A 21,597-nucleotide genomic window follows, 5' to 3' on the forward strand; every position below is an offset into this window, starting at 1 on the left:
GCCTGCACTGATACATTGTAGCCTGCACTGATACATTGTAGCCTGCACTGATACATTGTAGCCTGCACTGATACATTGTAGCCTGCACTGATACATTGTAGCCTGCACTGATATATTGTAGCCTGCACTGACACATTGTAGCCTGCACTGATACATTGTAGCCCGCACTGATACATTGTAGCCTGCACTGATACATTGTAGCCTGCACTGATACATTGTAGCCTGCACTGATATATTGTAGCCTGCACTGACACATTGTAGCCTGCACTGATACATTGTAGCCCGCACTGATACATTGTAGCCCGCACTGATACATTGTAGCCCGCACTGATACATTGTAGCCTGCACTGATACATTGTAGCCTGCACTGATACATTGTAGCCTGCACTGATACATTGTAGCCTGCACTGACACATTGTAGCCTGCACTGACACATTGTAGCCTACACTGATACATTGTAGCCTGCACTGATACATTGTAGCCTGCACTGATACATTGTAGCCTGCACTGACACATTGTAGCCTGCACTGACACATTGTAGCCTGCACTGATACATTGTAGCCTGCACTGCTACATTGTAGCCTGCACTGCCACATTATAGCCTGCACTGACACATTGTAGCCTGCACTGACACATTGTAGCCTGCACTGACACATTGTAGCCTGCACTGATACATTGTAGCCTGCACTGACACATTGTAGCCTGCACTGATACATTGTAGCCTGCACTGACACATTGTAGCCTGCACTGATACATTGTAGCCTGCACTGATACATTGTAGCCTGCACTGATACATTGTAGCCTGCACTGACACATTGTAGCCTGCACTGACACATTGTAGCCTGCACTGATACATTGTAGCCTGCACTGATACATTGTAGCCTGCACTGATACATTGTAGCCTGCACTGACACATTGTAGCATGCACTGATACATTGCAGCCTGCACTGATACATTGTAGCCTGCACTGATACATTGTAGCCTGCACTGATACATTGTAGCCTGCACTGACACATTGTAGCCTGCACTGATACATTGTAGCCTGCACTGATACATGGTAGCCTGCACTGATACATTGTAGCCTGCACTGATACATTGTAGCCTGCACTGACACATTGTAGCCTGCACTGACACATTGTAGCCTGCACTGACACATTGTAGCCTGCACTGATACATTGTAGCCTGCACTGACACATTGTAGCCTGCACTGATACATTGTAGCCTGCACTGATACATTGTAGCCTGCACTGATACATTGTAGCCTGCACTGATACATTGTAGCCTGCACTGACACATTGTAGCCTGCACTGATACATTGTAGCCTGCACTGATACATTGTAGCCTGCACTGATACATTGTAGCCTGCACTGATACATTGCAGTCTGCACTGATACATTGTAGCCTGCACTGATACATTGTAGCCTGCACTGATACATTGTAGCCTACACTGATACATTGTAGCCTGCACTGATACATTGAAGCCTGCACTGATACATTGTAGCCTGCACTGATACATTGTAGCCTGCACTGATACATTGTAGCCTGCACTGATACATTGCAGTCTGCACTGATACATTGTAGCCTGCACTGATACATTGTAGCCTGCACTGATACATTGTAGCCTGCACTGATACATTGAAGCCTGCACTGATACATTGCAGTCTGCACTGATACATTGTAGCCTGCACTGATACATTGTAGCCTGCACTGACACATTGTAGCCTACACTGATACATTGTAGCCTGCACTGACACATTGTAGCCTGCACTGATACATTGTAGCCTGCACTGATACATTGTAGCCTGCACTGATACATTGTAGCCTGCACTGATACATTGTAGCCTGCACTTATACATTGTAGCCTGCACTGATACATTGTAGCCTGCACTGATACATTGTAGCCTGCACTGACACATTGTAGCCTGCACTGACACATTGTAGCCTGCACTGATACATTGTAGCCTGCACTGATACATTGTAGCCTGCACTGACACATTGTAGCCTGCACTGATACATTGTAGCCTGCACTGATACATTGTAGCCTGCACTGATACATTGTAGCCTGCACTGACACATTGTAGCCTGCACTGATACATTGTAGCCTGCACTGACACATTGTAGCCTGCACTGATACATTGTAGCCTGCACTGATACATTGTAGCCTGCACTGATACATTGTAGCCTGCACCGATACATTGTAGCCTGCACTGATACATTGTAGCCTGCACTGACACATTGTAGCCTGCACTGATACATTGTAGCCTGCACTGATACATTGTAGCCTGCACTGACACATTGTAGCCTGCACTGATACATTGTAGCCTGCACTGATACATTGTAGCCTGCACTGATACATTGTAGCCTGCACTGACACATTGTAGCCTGCACTGACACATTGTAGCCTGCACTGATACATTGTAGCCTGCACTGATACATTGTAGCCTGCACTGATACATTGTAGCCTGCACTGACACATTGTAGCCTGCACTGATACATTGTAGCCTGCACTGATACATTGTAGCCTGCACTGATACATTGTAGCCTGCACTGATACATTGTAGCCTGCACTGACACATTGTAGCCTGCACTGATACATTGTAGCCTGCACTGATACATTGTAGCCTGCACTGATACATTGTAGCCTACACTGATACATTGTAGCCTGCACTGATACTTTGTAGCCTGCACTGATACATTGTAGCCTGCACTGATACATTGTAGCCTGCACTGACACATTGTAGCCTGCACTGATACATTGTAGCCTGCACTGACACATTGTAGCCTGCACTGATACATTGTAGCCTGCACTGACACATTGTAGCCTGCACTGATACATTGTAGCCTGCACTGATACTTTGTAGCCTGCACTGATACATTGTAGCCTGCACTGATACATTGTAGCCTGCACTGATACATTGCAGCCTGCACTGATACATTGTAGCAAATCTTTAGATTTTAGTTAGGACAGAATGCGCTTTATTAATTTTTTTAGAATAAGAATGTAGCTATCTTACTGAAAAGAAGCAAATAACTTGAAAAAAGGTGAGAAATAAAGAAATAAATATATATATATATATATATATATATATATGTGTGTATACCATGTTCCAAATTATTATGCAAATTATATTTAAGTGTCACAAAGATTAAAGGAGTACTCCACCCCTATACTTCTTATCCCCTATCCAAGGATAGGGGATAAAATGTCTGATCGCTGGGGACCACCACGATCTCTCCTGCAGCCCCCCGAGTCATCAACTCTATGGAGCCAAATTTGCTCCATGGCTGATGACTCTCGATACAGGGGCCGGCGGTTTGTGATGTCGTGGCTCCGCCCCTTGTGACATCATGGCACCGCCCCTTAATACAAGTCTATGGGAGGGGGCATGGCCTCCATCCTCCCCTGACCTCAATTCTATTGAGAACCTTTGGAGCATCCTCAAGCAAAAGATCTATGAGGGTGGGAGGCAGTTTACATCCAAACAGCAGCTCTGGGAGGCTATTCTGACATCTTGCAAACAAATTCAAGCAGAAACTGTCCAAAAACTCACAAATTCAATGGATGCAAGACTTGTGCAGCTGCTATCAAATAAGGGTCCTATGTTAAAATGTATTGTGACCTGTGAAAATGTTTAAAAAGTTAAAATGATAAATAAGACAAAAGAAATAGCACTTAAAGTGCAACTGTCATGAGGTTTGGGGCTTATAACCTAACCACAGTGTGTATGGTGTGTAGAATATGTCTCCAGCCTTACTTGTATCCCTCTTATTATGGCTTTTATTAGCTCAAAATATCCTTCATATAAGATAGAGATAGGCATAAGGCTATCCTTCATATAAGATAGGTAAAAGGCTATCCTTCATATAAGATAGAGATAGGTAAAAGACTATCCTTCATATAAGATAGGGATAGGTATAAGGCTATCCTTCATATAAGATAGAGATAGGTAAAAGACTATCCTTCATATAAGATAGGGATAGGTATAAGGCTATTCTTCATATAAGATAGGGATAGGTATAAGGCTATCCTTCATGTAAGATAGAGATAGGTATAAGGCTATCCTTCATATAAGATAGGGATAGGTATAAGGCTATCCTTCATATAAGATAGGGATAGGTATAAGGCTACCCTTCATATAAGATAGAGATAGGTAAAAGACTATCCTTCATATAAGAAAGGGATAGGTATAATGCTCCTTCATATAAGATAGAGATAGGTATAAGGCTATCCTTCATATAAGATAGGGATAGGTACAAGGCTATCCTTCATATAAGATAGGGATAGGTATAAGGCTATCCTTCATGTAAGATAGAGATAGGTATAAGGCTATCCTTCATATAAGATATGGATAGGTATAAGGCTATCCTTCATATAAGATAGGGATAGGTATAAGGCTATCCTTCATATAAGATAGAGATAGGTATAATGCTCCTTCATATAAGATAGAGATAGGTATAAGGCTATCCTTCATATAAGATAGGGATAGACATAAGGCTATCCTTCATATAAGATAGGGATAGGTATAAGGCTATCCTTCATATAAGATTGAGATAGGCATAAGGCTATCCTTCATATAAGATAGGGATAGACATAAGGCTATCCTTCATATAAGATAGGGATAGGTATAAAGCTTTCCTTCATATAAGATAGAGATAGGTATAAGGCTATCCTTCATATAAGATAGGGATAGGTATAAGGCTATTCTTCATATAAGATAGGGATAGGCATAAGGCTATCCTTCATATAAGATAGGGATAGAGATATGGCTATCCTTCATATAAGATAGGGATAGGTATAAGGCTATCCTTCATATAAGATAGGGATAAGTATAAGGCTATCCTTCATATAAGATAGGGATAGGTATAAGGGTATCCTTCATATAAGATAGGGATAGGCATAAGACTATACTTCATATAAGATAGGGATAGGTTTAAGACTACCCTTCATATAAGATAGAGATAGGCATAAGGCTATCCTTCATATAAGATAGAGATAGGTATAAGGGTATCCTTCATATAAGATTGAGATAGGCATAAGGCTATCCTTCATATAAGATAGGGATAGGTATAAGGCTATCCTTCATATAGGATTGAGATAGGCATAAGGCTATCCTTCATATAAGATAGGGATAGGTATAAGGCTTTCCTTCATATAAGATAGAGATAGGTATAAGGCTATCCTTCATATAAGATAGGGATAGGTATAAGGCTATTCTTCATATAAGATAGGGATAGGCATAAGGCTATCCTTCATATAAGATAGGGACAGGCATAAGGCTATCTTTCATATAAGATAGGGATAGGTATAAGGCTATCCTTCATATAAGATAGGGATAGGCATAAGGCTATCTTTCATATAAGATAGGGATAGGTATAAGGCTATTCTTCATATAAGATAGGGATAGGCATAAGGCTATCCTTCATATAAGATAGGTATAGGCATAAGGCTATCTTTCATATAAGATAGAGATAGGTATAAGGCTATCCTTCATATAAGATAGGGATAGGTATAAGGCTATCCTTCATATAAGATAGGTATAGGCATAAGGCTATCTTTCATATAAGATAGAGATAGGTATAAGGCTATCCTTCATATAAGATAGGGATAGGCATAAGGCTATCCTTCATATAAGATAGGTATAGGTATAAGGTTATCTTTCATATAAGATAGAGATAGGTATAAGGCTATTCTTCATATAAGATAGGGATAGATATAAGGTTATCCTTCATATAAGATAGGGATAGGTATAAGGCTATACTTCATATAAGATAGGGATAGGCATAAGGCTATCCTTCATATAAGATAGAGATAGGTATAAGGCTATCCTTCATATAAGATAGGGATAGGCATAAGGCTATCCTTCATATAAGATAGGGATAGGTATAAGGTTATCCTTCATATAAGATAGAGATAGGTATAAGGCTATCCTTCATATAAGATAGGGATAGGTATAAGGCTATTCTTCATATAAGATAGGGATAGATATAAGGTTATCCTTCATATAAGATAGGGATAGATATAAGGTTATCCTTCATATAAGATAGGGATAGGTATAAGGCTATCCTTCTTATAACCTTCAGTGATATGAGTGTCCACCATCATTAGGGGTGGGAGCCCTCCTTGTTGATCGGGATGTGGAGGTGACTGTGAATACTTAACCAATCTTGGGTGAAATTATCTCCCAAATTTAAGAGGCTACAACGCAGGATCAGCATTGGCCTTAGATAAACGTGTACAGATGTCGGGGGCCACTTGGCTTAGACGACCCATGATGACCTGGGTAAACGTGATCTATACTTGTCAACCTCTACCCACTGTGACTCCATTATTTAAAGGGGCACTCCACTGGAAAAAAATTTTTTTTAATCAACTGGTGGCAGAAAGCTAAACAGATTTGTAAATTACTTCTATTAAAAAATCTTAATCCTTCCAGTACTTATCAGCTGCTGTATGCTCCAGAGGAAGTTGTGTAGTTCTTTCCAGTCTGACCACAGTGCTCTCTGCTGACACCTCTGTCCATGTCAGGAACTGTCCAGATTATGAGCAAATGCCGATAGCAAATCTCTCCTGCTCCGTATAGTTCCTGACATGGACAGAGGTGTCAGCAGACAGCACTGTGGTCAGACAGAAGATAAATTCAAAAAGAAAATAACTTCCCGTAGTTCATACAGCAGCTGATTTTTTTTAATTTTTTTTATAGAAAGTAATCTACAAATCTGTTTAACTTTCTGGAGCCAGTTGATTAAAATAAATAAATAAATAAATGTTTTCCAGCGGAGTACCCCTTTAAGGTCTTACATGAACCTGGAGCCAGGTCTGGTGCCAAGGATGAGGGGTGGCATTGCCTCAATGGGATTAGTGGGGGCCCCAACTGCTGGATTTAATCTGAAACCTCATAGAAACCTTCATCCATATCATGGTCTGAGCTTGTGAAGGGTTATTGGGGGGATTCCTAAGACTGGTGGAGACCTCCTTTAGTTCCTTCTCTATCCCCAGCCTGGGCAGACGTCTCTTCCGCTTAAACAAAACATTTATATAAGGAAAACTAAAGACAATAAGGTATTTTATTTACCTAGTAAACACCGGGCTCGATATTAAGAGGACAAGGAAAGGTGTGAACAGGAGGATGAGCCCAAGATGTTGGGAAATCGTCCGTATCATGTAATAGGATCGAAACGCCGCGAGTCATCTGATTCATTGACATTTTATTTTATTTCCTCCATGGCACCGCTGGCACTGATGGCACTGATGGCACTGATGGCATCGCTGGCACTGATGGCACTGATGGCACTGATGGCATCGCTGGCACTGATGGCACTGATGGCACTGATGGCATTGGGATACGACTTGAGGGACTTTGGATACATTCCCCCTATTACCTAAACCCCCCTCTAAAACATTTTTTTTTTTAATCAACTGGTGCCAGAAAGTTAAACAGATTTGTAAATCACTTCTCTTAAAAAATCTTAATCCTTACAGTACTTTTTAGGGGCTGTATACTAAAGAGAAATCCAAAAAAGAAATGCATTTCCTCTGATGTAATGACCACAGTGCTCTCTGCTGACCTCTGCTGTCCATTTTAGGAACTGTCAAGAGCAGGAGAAAATCCTCATAGCAAACATATGCTGCTCTGGACAGTTCCTAAAATGGACAGCAGAGGTCAGCAGAGAGCACTGTGGTCACGACATCAGAGGAAATGCATTTGTTTTTTGGATTTCTCTTTAGTATACATGTTTAAATAAATGTTTAAATAACATGAATCGCATTATAAACAGATTTACATGAACATAGAATCACGTGACAAGAAGGGTCCCTCAAGGGCTAAACCATATAATATATTAATTTAGCAAATAACCTCCTGCTCTAACAATCTTTTACCCTTGGCCACATCCACTTGACCCAAGGGCAGCCATATTCCTTAGTGGACGCTCCCAATAACTCCTGGGGCCCCGATCCACCACCAGGAGGCGGCGGCCCATTCCAGCTGAAGCCTAAACAGATGGCCACACCGCTCCTTCATTATCTCACCATACTCTGAGTTACCCCAAAAAACGTACTACCTCCAGAGACCCATTTACCTGCCAAGACCCCGCAACAAGGCCCCCTCACCACTAACCAAACACAAGGGGGGGACCTTCACCTAACACTTCTCCCACGGGAATGGTGGCCACCCCTCCCCCCTCTGTAGCTCTAAAGTGATCCCCCTTGACTCCTAAGTTAAAACTTCTGACCCCTACCTCACCTCTGCACCCATTTCCCCTGACTCCTCTTAAAGGGCCAGGCACCACCTTTACTCCTTTACCCCTTACACAACTCCCCGCAGGTCCTAACCCCCTAGGACACAGTAAAGGGTTCCACTAAAACCCCATTAAGCCCCCATTCTCCTTCAGGGAGCCCCTCTTCTCCATTTGATATATTTTCTCTGTACTTTTCTCTTTGTACACTTTGTCACTTTTCTTCGTCTTTACATCTATGGCCTCCAATTTAAAGGGGTACTCCGGTGGAAAACATTTTTGCACTATACTATGTACGGTGTATTATGCTCCCTTGACTGTTTTTCTCCCCCCCCACCTCCCCTACACTGATGTGCCCCATATATACCTCCAGGGACACTGACCACGCCGATTCCCATGCAGACTTTTGGCGCATAATCTCCCCACAAACCTTATCCCACTATTAATAATCAGAGTCTGGAAAATCTGTAAAAGTAACATGGTCTTTTATTGATGCGGTTTTGGTGCAGATTTTTTCTTGTAGCCAGGAGTTAAATTACGCCATTAAAGGAGTACTCCGCCCCAAAACATCTTATCCCCTATCCAAAGGATAGGGGATAAAATGTCTGATCGTGGGGATCCTGCAGCTAGGGACCCCCGGGATCTTCCTGCTGCACTCAGCGTTTGTTTAGAGTGTCGGGTGCAGCGCCTGGGGCTTGTGATGTCATGGCCACGCCCCCTCAATATGGGAGGGGTACTCTGCCCCAAAACATCTTATCCCCTATCCAAAGGACAGGGGATATGAAGTCTGATTGTGGGAGTTCCGCCACTGGGGACCCCCACAATCTTGGCTGCAGCACCCCAGTGCATGGATAAGTTTGTGCTATATAAAGAGACATTGCCTAACTGGCAAGTATGTGTAACAGATCCGATAGAGACATTGCCTGACTGCCAAGTACATGTAACAGATCTGATAGAGACATTGCCTGACTGCCAAGTACGTTTAACAGATCCGATAGAGACATTGCCTGACTGCCAAGTACGTGTAACAGATCCGATAGAGACATTGCCTCACTGCCAAGTACGTGTAACAGGTCCGATAGAGACATTGCCTGACTGCCAAGTACGTGTAACAGGTCCGATAGAGACATTGCCTCACTGCCAAGTACGTGTAACAGATCCGATAGACATTGCCTGACTGCCAAGTACGTGTAACAGATCCGATAGAGACATTGCCTCACTGCCAAGTACGTGTAACAGGTCCGATAGAGACATTGCCTGACTGCCAAGTACGTGTAACAGATCCGATAGAGACATTGCCTGACTGCCAAGTACGTGTAACAGATCCGATAGAGACATTGCCTGACTGCCAAGTACGTGTAACAGATCCGATAGACATTGCCTAACTGCCAAGTACGTGTAACAGGTCCGATAGAGACATTGCCTGACTGCCAAGTACGTGTAACAGATCTGATAGAGACATTGCCTGATTGCCAAGTACATGTAACAGATCCGATAGAGACATTGCCTGACTGCCAAGTACGTGTAACAGATCCGATAGAGACATTGCCTGACTGCCAAGTACGTGTAACAGATCCGATAGAGACATTGCCTCACTGCCAAGTACGTGTAACAGGTCCGATAGAGACATTGCCTGACTGCCAAGTACGTGTAACAGATCCGATAGAGACATTGCCTGACTGCCAAGTACGTGTAACAGATCCGATAGAGACATTGCCTGACTGCCAAGTACGTGTAACAGATCCGATAGAGACATTGCCTGACTGCCAAGTACGTGTAACAGATCCGATAGAGACATTGCCTGACTGCCAAGTACATGTAACAGATCTGATAGAGACATTGCCTGACTGCCAAGTACATGTAACAGATCCGATAGAGACATTGCCTGACTGCCAAGTATGTGTAACAGATCCGATAGACATAGCCTAACTGCCAAGTACGTGTAACAGGTCCGATAGAGACATTGCCTGACTGCCAAGTACGTGTAACAGATCCGATAGAGACATTGCCTTACTGCCAAGTACATGTAACAGATCTGATAGAGACATTGCCTGACTGCCAAGTACATGTAACAGATCCGATAGAGACATTGCCTGACTGCCAAGTATGTGTAACAGATCCAATAGACATAGCCTAACTGCCAAGTACGTGTAACAGGTCCGATAGAGACATTGCCTGACTGCCAAGTACGTGTAAAAGATCCGATAGAGACATTGCCTGACTGCCAAGTACGTGTAACAGATCCGATAGAGACCTTGCCTGACTGCCAAGTACGTGTAATAGATCCGATAGAGACATTGCCTGACTGCCAAGTACGTGTAACAGATCCAATAGAGACATTGCCTGACTGCCAAGTACGTGTAACAGATCCGATAGACATTGCCTGACTGCCAAGTACGTGTAACAGATCTGATAGAGACATTGCCTGACTGCCAAGTACGTGTAACAGATCCGATAGAGACATTGCCTGACTGCCAAGTACGTGTAAAAGATCCGATAGAGACATTGCCTGATTGCCAAGTACGTGTAACAGATCTGATAGAGACCTTGCCTGACTGCCAAGTACGTGTAATAGATCCGATAGAGACATTGCCTGACTGCCAAGTACGTGTAACAGATCCGATAGAGACATTGCCTCACTGCCAAGTACGTGTAACAGATCCGATAGACATTGCCTAACTGCCAAGTACGTGTAACAGGTCCGATAGAGACATTGCCTGACTGCCAAGTACGTGTAACAGATCCGATAGAGACATTGCCTGACTGCCAAGTACATGTAACAGATCTGATAGTGACATTGCCTGACTGCCAAGTACATGTAACAGATCCGATAGAGACATTGCCTGACTGCCAAGTATGTGTAACAGATCCGATAGACATAGCCTAACTGCCAAGTACGTGTAACAGGTCCGATAGAGACATTGCCTGACTGCCAAGTACGTGTAAAAGATCCGATAGAGACATTGCCTGACTGCCAAGTACGTGTAACAGATCCGATAGAGACCTTGCCTGACTGCCAAGTACGTGTAATAGATCCGATAGAGACATTGCCTGACTGCCAAGTACGTGTAACAGATCCAATAGAGACATTGCCTGACTGCCAAGTACGTGTAACAGATCCGATAGACATTGCCTGACTGCCAAGTACGTGTAACAGATCTGATAGAGACATTGCCTGACTGCCAAGTACGTGTAACAGATCCAATAGAGACATTGCCTGACTGCCAAGTACGTGTAACAGATCACATCCATTTTCCATTGGTCCTGTATATTTTTCAAAGTTGACACATACCGCTTGTTCGGAGGTACCTGTCCTGGTCCATAAACTATACTGGTAACTTCCCATTAAGCCATTTTTGACCCACATGTTAGTCTTTAACATCATTTCCAATACAGACTTTATCTTTAACTCTTTTAGACAAACTCAGGATATACTATCTATAACGTATCAAGGTGGAAGTCATCTCCTTCTGCTTGACCGGTTTCAGACAAATTTAATAGGGTTGTTATGTTAAATTTTAGACAAATCTATCAAGGTGTTTTCATGTTACCACAGAACGGAGACAATGCGAAGAGTAGACGCCACTTCTGCAGGTGTAATGTAACCTGGCACATACATCAGTATATATATATATATATATATATATATATATATATAATTCATCCCATAGGTGACGTTATCATTGGCTCCGACTTCAGCCCTAAAGCATAAGGAAGTATTACACAATCGTACATGTTGAAATTTTATGGCTCAATGTATCGTCGGAAACAAAATACAGGTTTTAATGCAAGAAAATGTTGGAAGATCCTGGAAAGCACGCACCCCATCATATATAATGCTGCAGATCCAGAGCCCGGGATCAGCAGAAGAGCAGATCACACAGGTAAGTGTCCGCTTCACCTCAGCTACAACACGGATCCAGACAGAAATAATCGCTGACACACTGTAACAAACCCTGCACAGATCTCAGTCCAGTTAATCCTGAATTAACTGATAGTATTTAGTCTTTTACAGGAAGAATTACATAAGGAGACATGACGCCCATCTCGCTGCTGCTGTTGGGATCTCTGAGTGAGTTGTCGTATTTATTCATCTCTTATTTCTGTCCTTTATGTGTAGAGAAGATTTTCACCTTTAGGATACGTTCTCACGTACGCAGATTTGATGCGCAGGATTTTCTGCTGCTGATGTCAGTGTAAACTAAATGACTGAGCACCGCTTCTAATCGGCAGTTACAAATCCTGCATCAAATCTGCGCAGGATCCTGTATGTGTGAACGCACACTTATAAGTTTTTATCTACAGAAAATGTTGAATAACTTTTATTTTTCCAATACTTTGCTTTACTTCTAGTCCCTATTATGGCTCCTCTCTCATTCCTGGTCCCAAGTAAGGCTCCCCATCTCATTTCCAGTCCTCAGAATAGTTATACTCTCATTTCTAGTCCCATCATGGCTTCCATTACAAATTTAGTCCCCAACATGTCTCTCCTATGTTTTCTTTTCCTCAGCATCTTACTACTCATCTCCATCAGTATCCCCCCTCATTCCTAATCCTCAGCATGTCTCTCCTCTCATTCCTAGTCCTCAGCATGTCTCTCCTCTCATTCCTAGTCCTCAGCATGTCTCTCCTCTCATTCCTCGTCCTCAGCATGTCTCTCCTCTCATTCCTCATCCTCAGCATGTCTCTCCTCTCATTCCTAATCCTCAGCATGTCTCTCCTCTCATTCCTAGTCCTCAGCATGTCTCTCCTCTCATTCCTCGTCCTCAGCATGTCTCTCCTCTCATTCCTTGTCCTCAGCATGTCTCTCCTCTCATTTCTTGTCCTCAGCATGTCTCTCCTCTCATTCCTGGTCCTCAGGATGTCTCTCCTCTCATTCCTAGTCCTCAGCAAGTTTCTCCTCTCATTCCTAGTCTTCAGCATGTCTCTCCTCTCATTCCTAGTCCTCAGGATGTCTCCCCTCTCATTTTTAGTCCTCAGCATGTCTCTCCTCTCATTCCTAGTCCACAGCATGTCTCTCCTCTCATTCCTTGTCCTCTGCATGCCTCTCCTCTCATTCCTAGTCCTCAGCATGTCTCTCCTCTCATTCCTTGTCCCCAGCATGTCTCTCCTCTCATTCCTAGTCCTCAGCAAGTTTCTCCTCTCATTCCTAGTCTTCAGCATGCCTCTCCTCTCATTCCTAGTCCTCAGCATGTCTCTCCTCTCATTCCTAGTCCTCTGCATGTCTCTCCTCTCATTCCTAGTCCCCAGCATGTCTCTCCTCTCATTCCTAGTCCTCTGCATGCCTCTCCTCTCATTCCTTGTCCCCAGCATGTCTCTCCTCTCATTCCTGGTCCTCAGTATGTCTCTCCTCTCATTCCTAGTCCTCAGCAAGTTTCTCCTCTCATTCCTAGTCTTCAGCATGTCTCTCCTCTCATTTTTAGTCCTCATCCTCAGCATGTCTCTCCTCTCATTCCTAGTCCACAGCCTGTCTCTCCTCTCATTCCTAGTCCTCAGCATGTCTCTCCTCTCATTTTTAGTCCTCAGCATGTCTCTCCTCTCATTCCTAGTCCACAGCCTGTCTCTCCTCTCATTCCTAGTCCTCTGCATGTCTCTCCTCTCATTCCTAGTCCCCAGCATGTCTCTCCTCTCATTCCTAGTCCACAGCCTGTCTCTCCTCTCATTCCTAGTCCTCTGCATGTCTCTCCTCTCATTCCTAGTCCTCTGCATGTCTCTCCTCTCATTTTTAGTCCTCAGCATGTCTCTCCTCTCATTCCTAGTCCACAGCCTGTCTCTCCTCTCATTCCTAGTCCTCTGCATGTCTCTCCTCTCATTCCTAGTCCCCAGCATGTCTCTCCTCTCATTCCTAGTCCTCAGCATGTCTCTCCTCTCATTCCTAGTCCTCAGCATGTCTCTCCTCTCATTCCTAGTCCTCTGCATGTCTCTCCTCTCATTTTTAGTCCTCAGCATGGTTCCATACCATTCCAAATTCTCCTCTCCCTCTATTTTCTAGTCCCCAGTTTTGCCTATTAAGCAGAAAAACACAAAAAGCTACTCACTCCCTATTGTTATGTTGCAATTCAGTAAAAGAAGAACATTTATAGGCTGTACGGCTGGCCTCTTATTTTTCTCCTCAATATGATTTTCTCTCCATTTTCTCCCAACACCTTGACACCTTGTGTTAATCTGTGGGCTCCCTTGCCCGGCAATCGCACAGGCTGCATTATACCGTGAGCCGGGCCTTCCAACTATCTTACAGCCACCGTCCTCCTCCATACTTCTATGATCCCCAAAATAGCTCCCAATCTCATTCCTTACAAGCATGGCTCTTCTCTTATTTCTGGTCTTCAACTTGGATCTATATCTAATATCTGGTTCCCAGCACACGTCCCCTCTTATTTATAGTCCCCAGAATGGCTCACCGGCCAATCCTAGTTTGTAACATTTCTCCCCTCTCATTCCTAGTTCTCATCATTGTTCTCCCCTTATTCCTAGTTCTCATCATTGTTCCCCTCTTATTCCTAGTTCTCATCATTGTTCTCCCCTTATTCCTAGTTCTCATCATTGTTCTCCCCTTATTCCTAGTTCTCATCATTGTTCTCCTCTTATTCCTAGTTCTCATCATTGTTCCCCTCTTATTCCTAGTTCTCATCATTGTTCTCCTCTTATTCCTAGTTCTCATCATTGTTTCCCTCTTATTCCTAGTTCTCATCATTGTTCTCCTCTTATTCCTAGTTCTCATCATTGTTCCCTCTCATTCCTAGTTCTCATCATTGTTCTCCTCTTATTCCTAGTTCTCATCATTGTTCCCCTCTTATTCCTAGTTCTCATCATTGTTCTCCTCTTATTCCTAGTTCTCATCATTGTTCCCCTCTTATTCCTAGTTCTCATCATTGTTCTCCTCTTATTCCTAGTTCTCATCATTGTTCTCCCCTTATTCCTAGTTCTCATCATTGTTCTCCTCTTATTCCTAGTTCTCATCATTACTCCCCTCTTATTCCTAGTTCTCATCATTGTTCTCCTCTCATTCGTAGTTCTCATCATTACTCCCCTCTCATTCCTAGTTCTCATCATTGTTCTCCTCTTATTCCTACTTCTCATCATTGTTCCCTTCTCATTCCTAGTTCTCATCATTGTTCTCCTCTTATTCCTAGTTCTCATCATTGTTCCCCTCTTATTCCTAGTTCTCATCATTGTTCTCCCCTTATTCCTAGTTCTCATCATTGTTCCCCTCTTATTCCTAGTTCTCATCATTGTTCTCCCCTTATTCCTAGTTCTCATCATTGTTCCCCTCTTATTCCTAGTTCTCATCATTGTTCTCCTCTCATTCCTAGTTCTCATCATTACTCCCTTCTCATTCCTAGTTCTCATCATTGTTCTCCCCTTATTCCTAGTTCTCATCATTGTTCTCCCCTTATTCCTAGTTCTCATCATTGTTCTCCCCTCTTATTCCTAGTTCTCATCATTGTTCTCCTCTTATTCCTAGTTCTCATCATTGTTCCCCTCTTATTCCTAGTTCTCATCATTGTTCTCCTCTTATTCCTAGTTCTCATCATTGTTCTCCCCTTATTCCTAGTTCTCATCATTGTTCTCCTCTTATTCCTAGTTCTCATCATTACTCCCCTCTTATTCCTAGTTCTCATCATTGTTCTCCTCTCATTCGTAGTTCTCATCATTACTCCCCTCTCATTCCTAGTTCTCATCATTGTTCTCCTCTTATTCCTACTTCTCATCATTGTTCCCTTCTCATTCCTAGTTCTCATCATTGTTCTCCTCTTATTCCTAGTTCTCATCATTGTTCCCCTCTTATTCCTAGTTCTCATCATTGTTCTCCTCTTATTCCTAGTTCTCATCATTGTTCTCCTCTTATTCCTAGTTCTCATCATTGTTCTTGTCACGATGCCGGCTGGCAGGTAGTGGATCCTCTGTGCCAGAGAGGGATTGGCGTGGACCGTGCTAGTGGACCGGTTCTAAGCCACTACTGGTTTTCACCAGAGCCCGCCGCAAAGCGGGATGGTCTTGCTGCGGCGGTAGTGACCAGGTCGTATCCACTAGCAACGGCTCACCTCTCTGGCTGCTGAAGATAGGCGCGGTACAAGGGAGTAGGCAGAAGCAAGGTCGGACGTAGCAGAAGGTCGGGGCAGGCAGCAAGGATCGTAGTCAGGGGCAACGGCAGAAGGTCTGGAACACAGGCTAGGAACACACAAGGAACGCTTTCACTGGCACTAAGGCAACAAGATCCGGCAAGGGAGTGCAAGGGAAGTGAGGTAATATAGGGAAGTGCACAGGTGATTACCCTAATTGGAACCACTGCGCCAATCAGCGGCGCAGTGGCCCTTTAAATCGCAGAGACCCGGCGCGCGCGCGCCCTAGGGAGCGGGGCCGCGCGCGCCGGGACAGAACAGACGGGGAGCGAGTCAGGTAGGGGAGCCGGGGTGCGCATCGCGAGCGGGCGCTACCCGCATCGCGAATCGCATCCCGGCTGGCAGCGGGATCGCAGCGCCCCGGGTCAGAGGACGTGACCGGAGCGCTGCAGCGGAGAGAGAGAAGCGAGCGCTCCGGGGAGGAGCGGGGACCCGGAGCGCTCGGCGTAACAGTACCCCCCCCCTTGGGTCTCCCCCTCTTCTTAGAGCCTGAGAACCTGAGGAGCAGACTTTTGTCTAGGATGTTGTCCTCAGGTTCCCAGGATCTCTCTTCAGGACCACAACCCTCCCAGTCCACTAAAAAAAAATTTTTTCCTCTGACCTTTTTGGCAGCTAAGATTTCCTTGACCGAGAAGATGTCCGAGGAGCCGGAAACAGGAGTGGGAGGAACAGATTTGGGAGAAAAACGGTTGAGGATGAGTGGTTTGAGAAGAGAGACGTGAAAGGCATTAGGGATACGAAGAGAAGGAGGAAGAAGAAGTTTATAAGAGACAGGATTAATTTGACGCAAAATTTTGAAAGGACCAAGATAGCGTGGTCCCAACTTGTAGCTAGGGACACGGAAGCGGACATATTTAGCGGAGAGCCATACCTTGTCTCCAGGGGAAAAAACGGGAGGAGCTCTTCTTTTCTTATCCGCGAATCTCTTCATGCGTGAAGAAGCCTGTAAGAGAGAATTTTGGGTCTCTCTCCATATGATGGAAAGGTCACGAGAAATTTCATCCACAGCGGGCAGACCAGAGGGCAAGGGAGTAGGGAGGGGGGGAAGAGGGTGACGGCCGTACACCACGAAAAATGGGGATTTGGAGGAAGATTCAGAGACCCTGAAGTTATACGAGAATTCGGCCCATGGGAGGAGATCTGCCCAGTCATCCTGGCGGGAGGAAACAAAATGTCGCAAATAATCACCCAAGATCTGGTTAATTCTTTCTACTTGTCCATTGGACTGGGGATGATATGCAGAAGAAAAATTTAATTTAATCTTGAGTTGTTTACAGAGAGCCCTCCAGAATTTAGACACGAATTGGACGCCTCTATCCGAGACAATCTGCGTAGGCAACCCGTGAAGACGAAAAATGTGTACAAAAAATTGTTTAGCCAACTGAGGCGCAGAAGGAAGACCAGGAAGAGAGATGAAATGTGCCATTTTGGAGAATCGATCAACGACCACCCAAATAACAGTGTTGCCACGGGAAGGGGGTAAATCAGTAATAAAATCCATACCAATCAGAGACCAAGGCTGTTCGGGGACAGGCAGAGGATGAAGAAAACCAGCGGGCTTCTGGCGAGGAGTCTTATCCCGGGCACAGATAGTGCAGGCTCGCACAAAGTCCACAACATCCGTCTCCAGAGTCGGCCACCAATAGAAGCGGGAGATGAGTTGCACAGATTTCTTGATACCCGGATGACCTGCGAGATGGGAGGAGTGACCCCATTTGAGGATTCCGAGGCGTTGGCGAGGAGAAACAAAGGTCTTTCCTGGAGGAGTCTGCCTGATGGAGGCAGGAGAAGTGGAGATCAGGCAGTCAGGTGAAATGATGTGTTGCGGAGAGAGTTCAACTTCTGAGGCATCCGAGGAACGAGAGAGAGCATCGGCCCTAATGTTCTTATCGGCAGGACGAAAGTGAATCTCAAAATTAAATCGGGCAAAGAACAGAGACCACCGGGCCTGGCGAGGATTCAGCCGTTGGGCAGACTGGAGGTAGGAGAGGTTCTTGTGGTCGGTGTAGATAATAACAGGAGAACTTGATCCCTCCAGCAGATGCCTCCATTCCTCAAGTGCTAATTTAATGGCTAGAAGCTCTCGATCCCCGATGGAGTAGTTCCTCTCCGCTGGAGAGAAGGTCCTAGAGAAAAAACCACAAGTGACAGCATGCCCGGAAGAATTTTTTTGTAGGAGAACAGCTCCAGCTCCCACTGAGGAGGCATCAACCTCCAATAGGAAGGGTTTGGAAGGGTCAGGTCTGGAGAGGACGGGAGCCGAAGAAAAGGCAGACTTGAGTCGTTTAAAGGCGTCTTCTGCTTGAGGAGGCCAGGACTTGGGATCAGCATTTTTTTTGGTTAAAGCCACGATAGGAGCCACAATGGTAGAAAAATGTGGAATAAATTGCCTGTAATAATTGGCGAACCCCAAAAAGCGTTGGATAGCACGGAGTCCGGAGGGGCGTGGCCAATCTAAGACGGCAGAGAGTTTGTCAGGATCCATCTGTAGTCCCCGGCCAGAGACCAAATATCCTAGAAAAGGAAGAGATTGGCATTCAAACAGACATTTCTCGATTTTGGCATAGAGTTGGTTGTCACGAAGTCTCTGAAGAACCATACGGACATGCTGGCGGTGTTCTTCTAGATTGGCAGAAAAAATTAGGATATCGTCCAGATATACAACAACACAGGAGTATAACAGATCACGAAAAATTTCATTGACAAAGTCTTGGAAGACGGCAGGGGCGTTGCACAGGCCAAAGGGCATGACCAGATACTCAAAGTGTCCATCTCTGGTGTTAAATGCCGTTTTCCACTCGTCCCCCTCTCTGATGCGGATGAGGTTATAGGCGCCTCTTAAGTCCAATTTAGTAAAGATGTGGGCACCTTGGAGGCGATCAAAGAGTTCAGAGATGAGGGGTAAGGGGTAGCGGTTCTTAACCGTGATTTTATTAAGACCGCGGTAGTCAATGCAAGGACGTAGGGAGCCATCTTTTTTGGACACAAAGAAAAATCCGGCTCCGGCAGGGGAGGAGGATTTACGGATAAAGCCCTTTTTTAGATTCTCCTGGACGTATTCGGACATGGCAAGAGTCTCTGGGGCAGAGAGAGGATAAATTCTGCCCCGGGGTGGGGTAGTACCCGGGAGGAGGTCGATAGGGCAATCATAAGGCCTGTGAGGAGGTAGAGTCTCAGCTTGTTTTTTGCAGAAAACATCCGCGAAGTCCATATAGGCCTTAGGGAGACCGGTTACTGGAGGAACCACAGAGTTACGGCAAGGGTTACTGGGAACCGGTTTTAGACAGTTCTTGGAACAAGAGGACCCCCAACTCTTGATCTCCCCAGTGGACCAATCCAGGGTTGGGGAATGAAGTTGAAGCCAGGGAAGTCCAAGGAGAATCTCCGAGGTGCAATTGGGGAGGACCAAAAGTTCAATCCTCTCATGATGAGATCCGATGCTCATAAGAAGGGGCTCCGTGCGGAAACGTATGGTACAGTCCAATCTTTCATTATTTACACAATTGATGTAGAGGGGTCTGGCGAGACTGGTCACCGGGATGTTGAACCTGTTGACGAGAGAGGCCAAAATAAAATTTCCTGCAGATCCAGAGTCCAAGAAGGCCACTGTAGAGAAGGAGAAGGCAGAGGCAGACATCCGCACAGGCACAGTAAGACGTGGAGAAGCAGAGTAGACATCAAGGACTGTCTCACCTTTGTGCGGAGTCAGCGTACGTCTTTCCAGGCGGGGAGGACGGATAGGACAATCCCTCAGGAAGTGTTCGGTACTAGCACAGTACAGGCAGAGGTTCTCCATACGGCGTCGTGTCCTCTCTTGAGGTGTCAGGCGAGACCGGTCGACCTGCATAGCCTCCACGGCGGGAGGCACAGGAACAGATTGCAGGGGACCAGAGGAGAGAGGAGCCGAGGAGACGAAACGCCTCGTGCGAACAGAGTCCATATCTTGGCGGAGTTCCTGACGCCTTTCAGAAAAACGCATGTCAATGCGAGTGGCTAGGTGAATAAGTTCATGTAGATTAGCAGGAATTTCTCGTGCGGCCAGAACATCTTTAATGTTGCTGGATAGGCCTTTTTTGAAGGTCGCGCAGAGGGCCTCATTATTCCAGGACAATTCTGAAGCAAGTGTACGGAATTGTACGGCATACTCGCCAACGGAAGAATTACCCTGGACCAGGTTCAACAGGGCAGTCTCAGCAGAAGAGGCTCGGGCAGGTTCCTCAAAGACACTTCGGATTTCCGAGAAGAAGGAGTGTACAGAGGCAGTGACGGGGTCATTGCGGTCCCAGAGCGGTGTGGCCCATGACAGGGCTTTTCCGGACAGAAGACTGACTACGAAAGCCACCTTAGACCTTTCAGTGGGAAACAGGTCCGACATCATCTCCAGATGCAGGGAACATTGGGAAAGAAAGCCACGGCAAAACTTAGAGTCCCCATCAAATTTATCCGGCAAGGATAAGCGTATCCCAGGAGCGGCCACTCGCTGCGGAGGAGGTGCAGGAGCTGGCGGAGGAGATGACTGCTGAAGCTGTGGTAGTAACTGTTGTAGCATAACGGTCAGTTGAGACAGCTGTTGGCCTTGTTGCGCTATCTGTTGTGACTGCTGGGCGACCACCGTGGTGAGGTCAGCGACAACTGGCAGAGGAACTTCAGCGGGATCCAGTGCCGGATCTACTGTCACGATGCCGGCTGGCAGGTAGTGGATCCTCTGTGCCAGAGAGGGATTGGCGTGGACCGTGCTAGTGGACCGGTTCTAAGCCACTACTGGTTTTCACCAGAGCCCGCCGCAAAGCGGGATGGTCTTGCTGCGGCGGTAGTGACCAGGTCGTATCCACTAGCAACGGCTCACCTCTCTGGCTGCTGAAGATAGGCGCGGTACAAGGGAGTAGGCAGAAGCAAGGTCGGACGTAGCAGAAGGTCGGGGCAGGCAGCAAGGATCGTAGTCAGGGGCAACGGCAGAAGGTCTGGAACACAGGCTAGGAACACACAAGGAACGCTTTCACTGGCACTAAGGCAACAAGATCCGGCAAGGGAGTGCAAGGGAAGTGAGGTAATATAGGGAAGTGCACAGGTGATTACCCTAATTGGAACCACTGCGCCAATCAGCGGCGCAGTGGCCCTTTAAATCGCAGAGACCCGGCGCGCGCGCGCCCTAGGGAGCGGGGCCGCGCGCGCCGGGACAGAACAGACGGGGAGCGAGTCAGGTAGGGGAGCCGGGGTGCGCATCGCGAGCGGGCGCTAC

General features: G+C 45.6%; 1 protein-coding gene across 2 annotated transcripts in view; it reads left to right on the top strand.

Moving 5' to 3' along the window:
• The first annotated feature begins 12,104 nt into the window (after positions 1-12,104).
• Positions 12,105-21,597, top strand: part of LOC130293751 (von Willebrand factor-like) — a 35,696-nt gene continuing 26,203 nt past the window's right edge. The window contains exons 1-2 of one of the 2 annotated variants that reach the window (XM_056542810.1): positions 12,105-12,119; positions 12,251-12,307. In XM_056542810.1, coding sequence (XP_056398785.1) covers positions 12,271-12,307 — 37 coding nt within the window. In that variant the 5' untranslated portion in view covers positions 12,105-12,119; positions 12,251-12,270. Of the gene's footprint in view, positions 12,120-12,239; positions 12,308-21,597 lie in introns of those variants that run through there. The other variant, XM_056542811.1, reaches the window with a different exon arrangement.

The sequence above is a fragment of the Hyla sarda genome, chromosome 10 (genome assembly GCF_029499605.1).
Source record: "Hyla sarda isolate aHylSar1 chromosome 10, aHylSar1.hap1, whole genome shotgun sequence".
Taxonomy (NCBI): Eukaryota; Metazoa; Chordata; class Amphibia; order Anura; family Hylidae; genus Hyla; species Hyla sarda.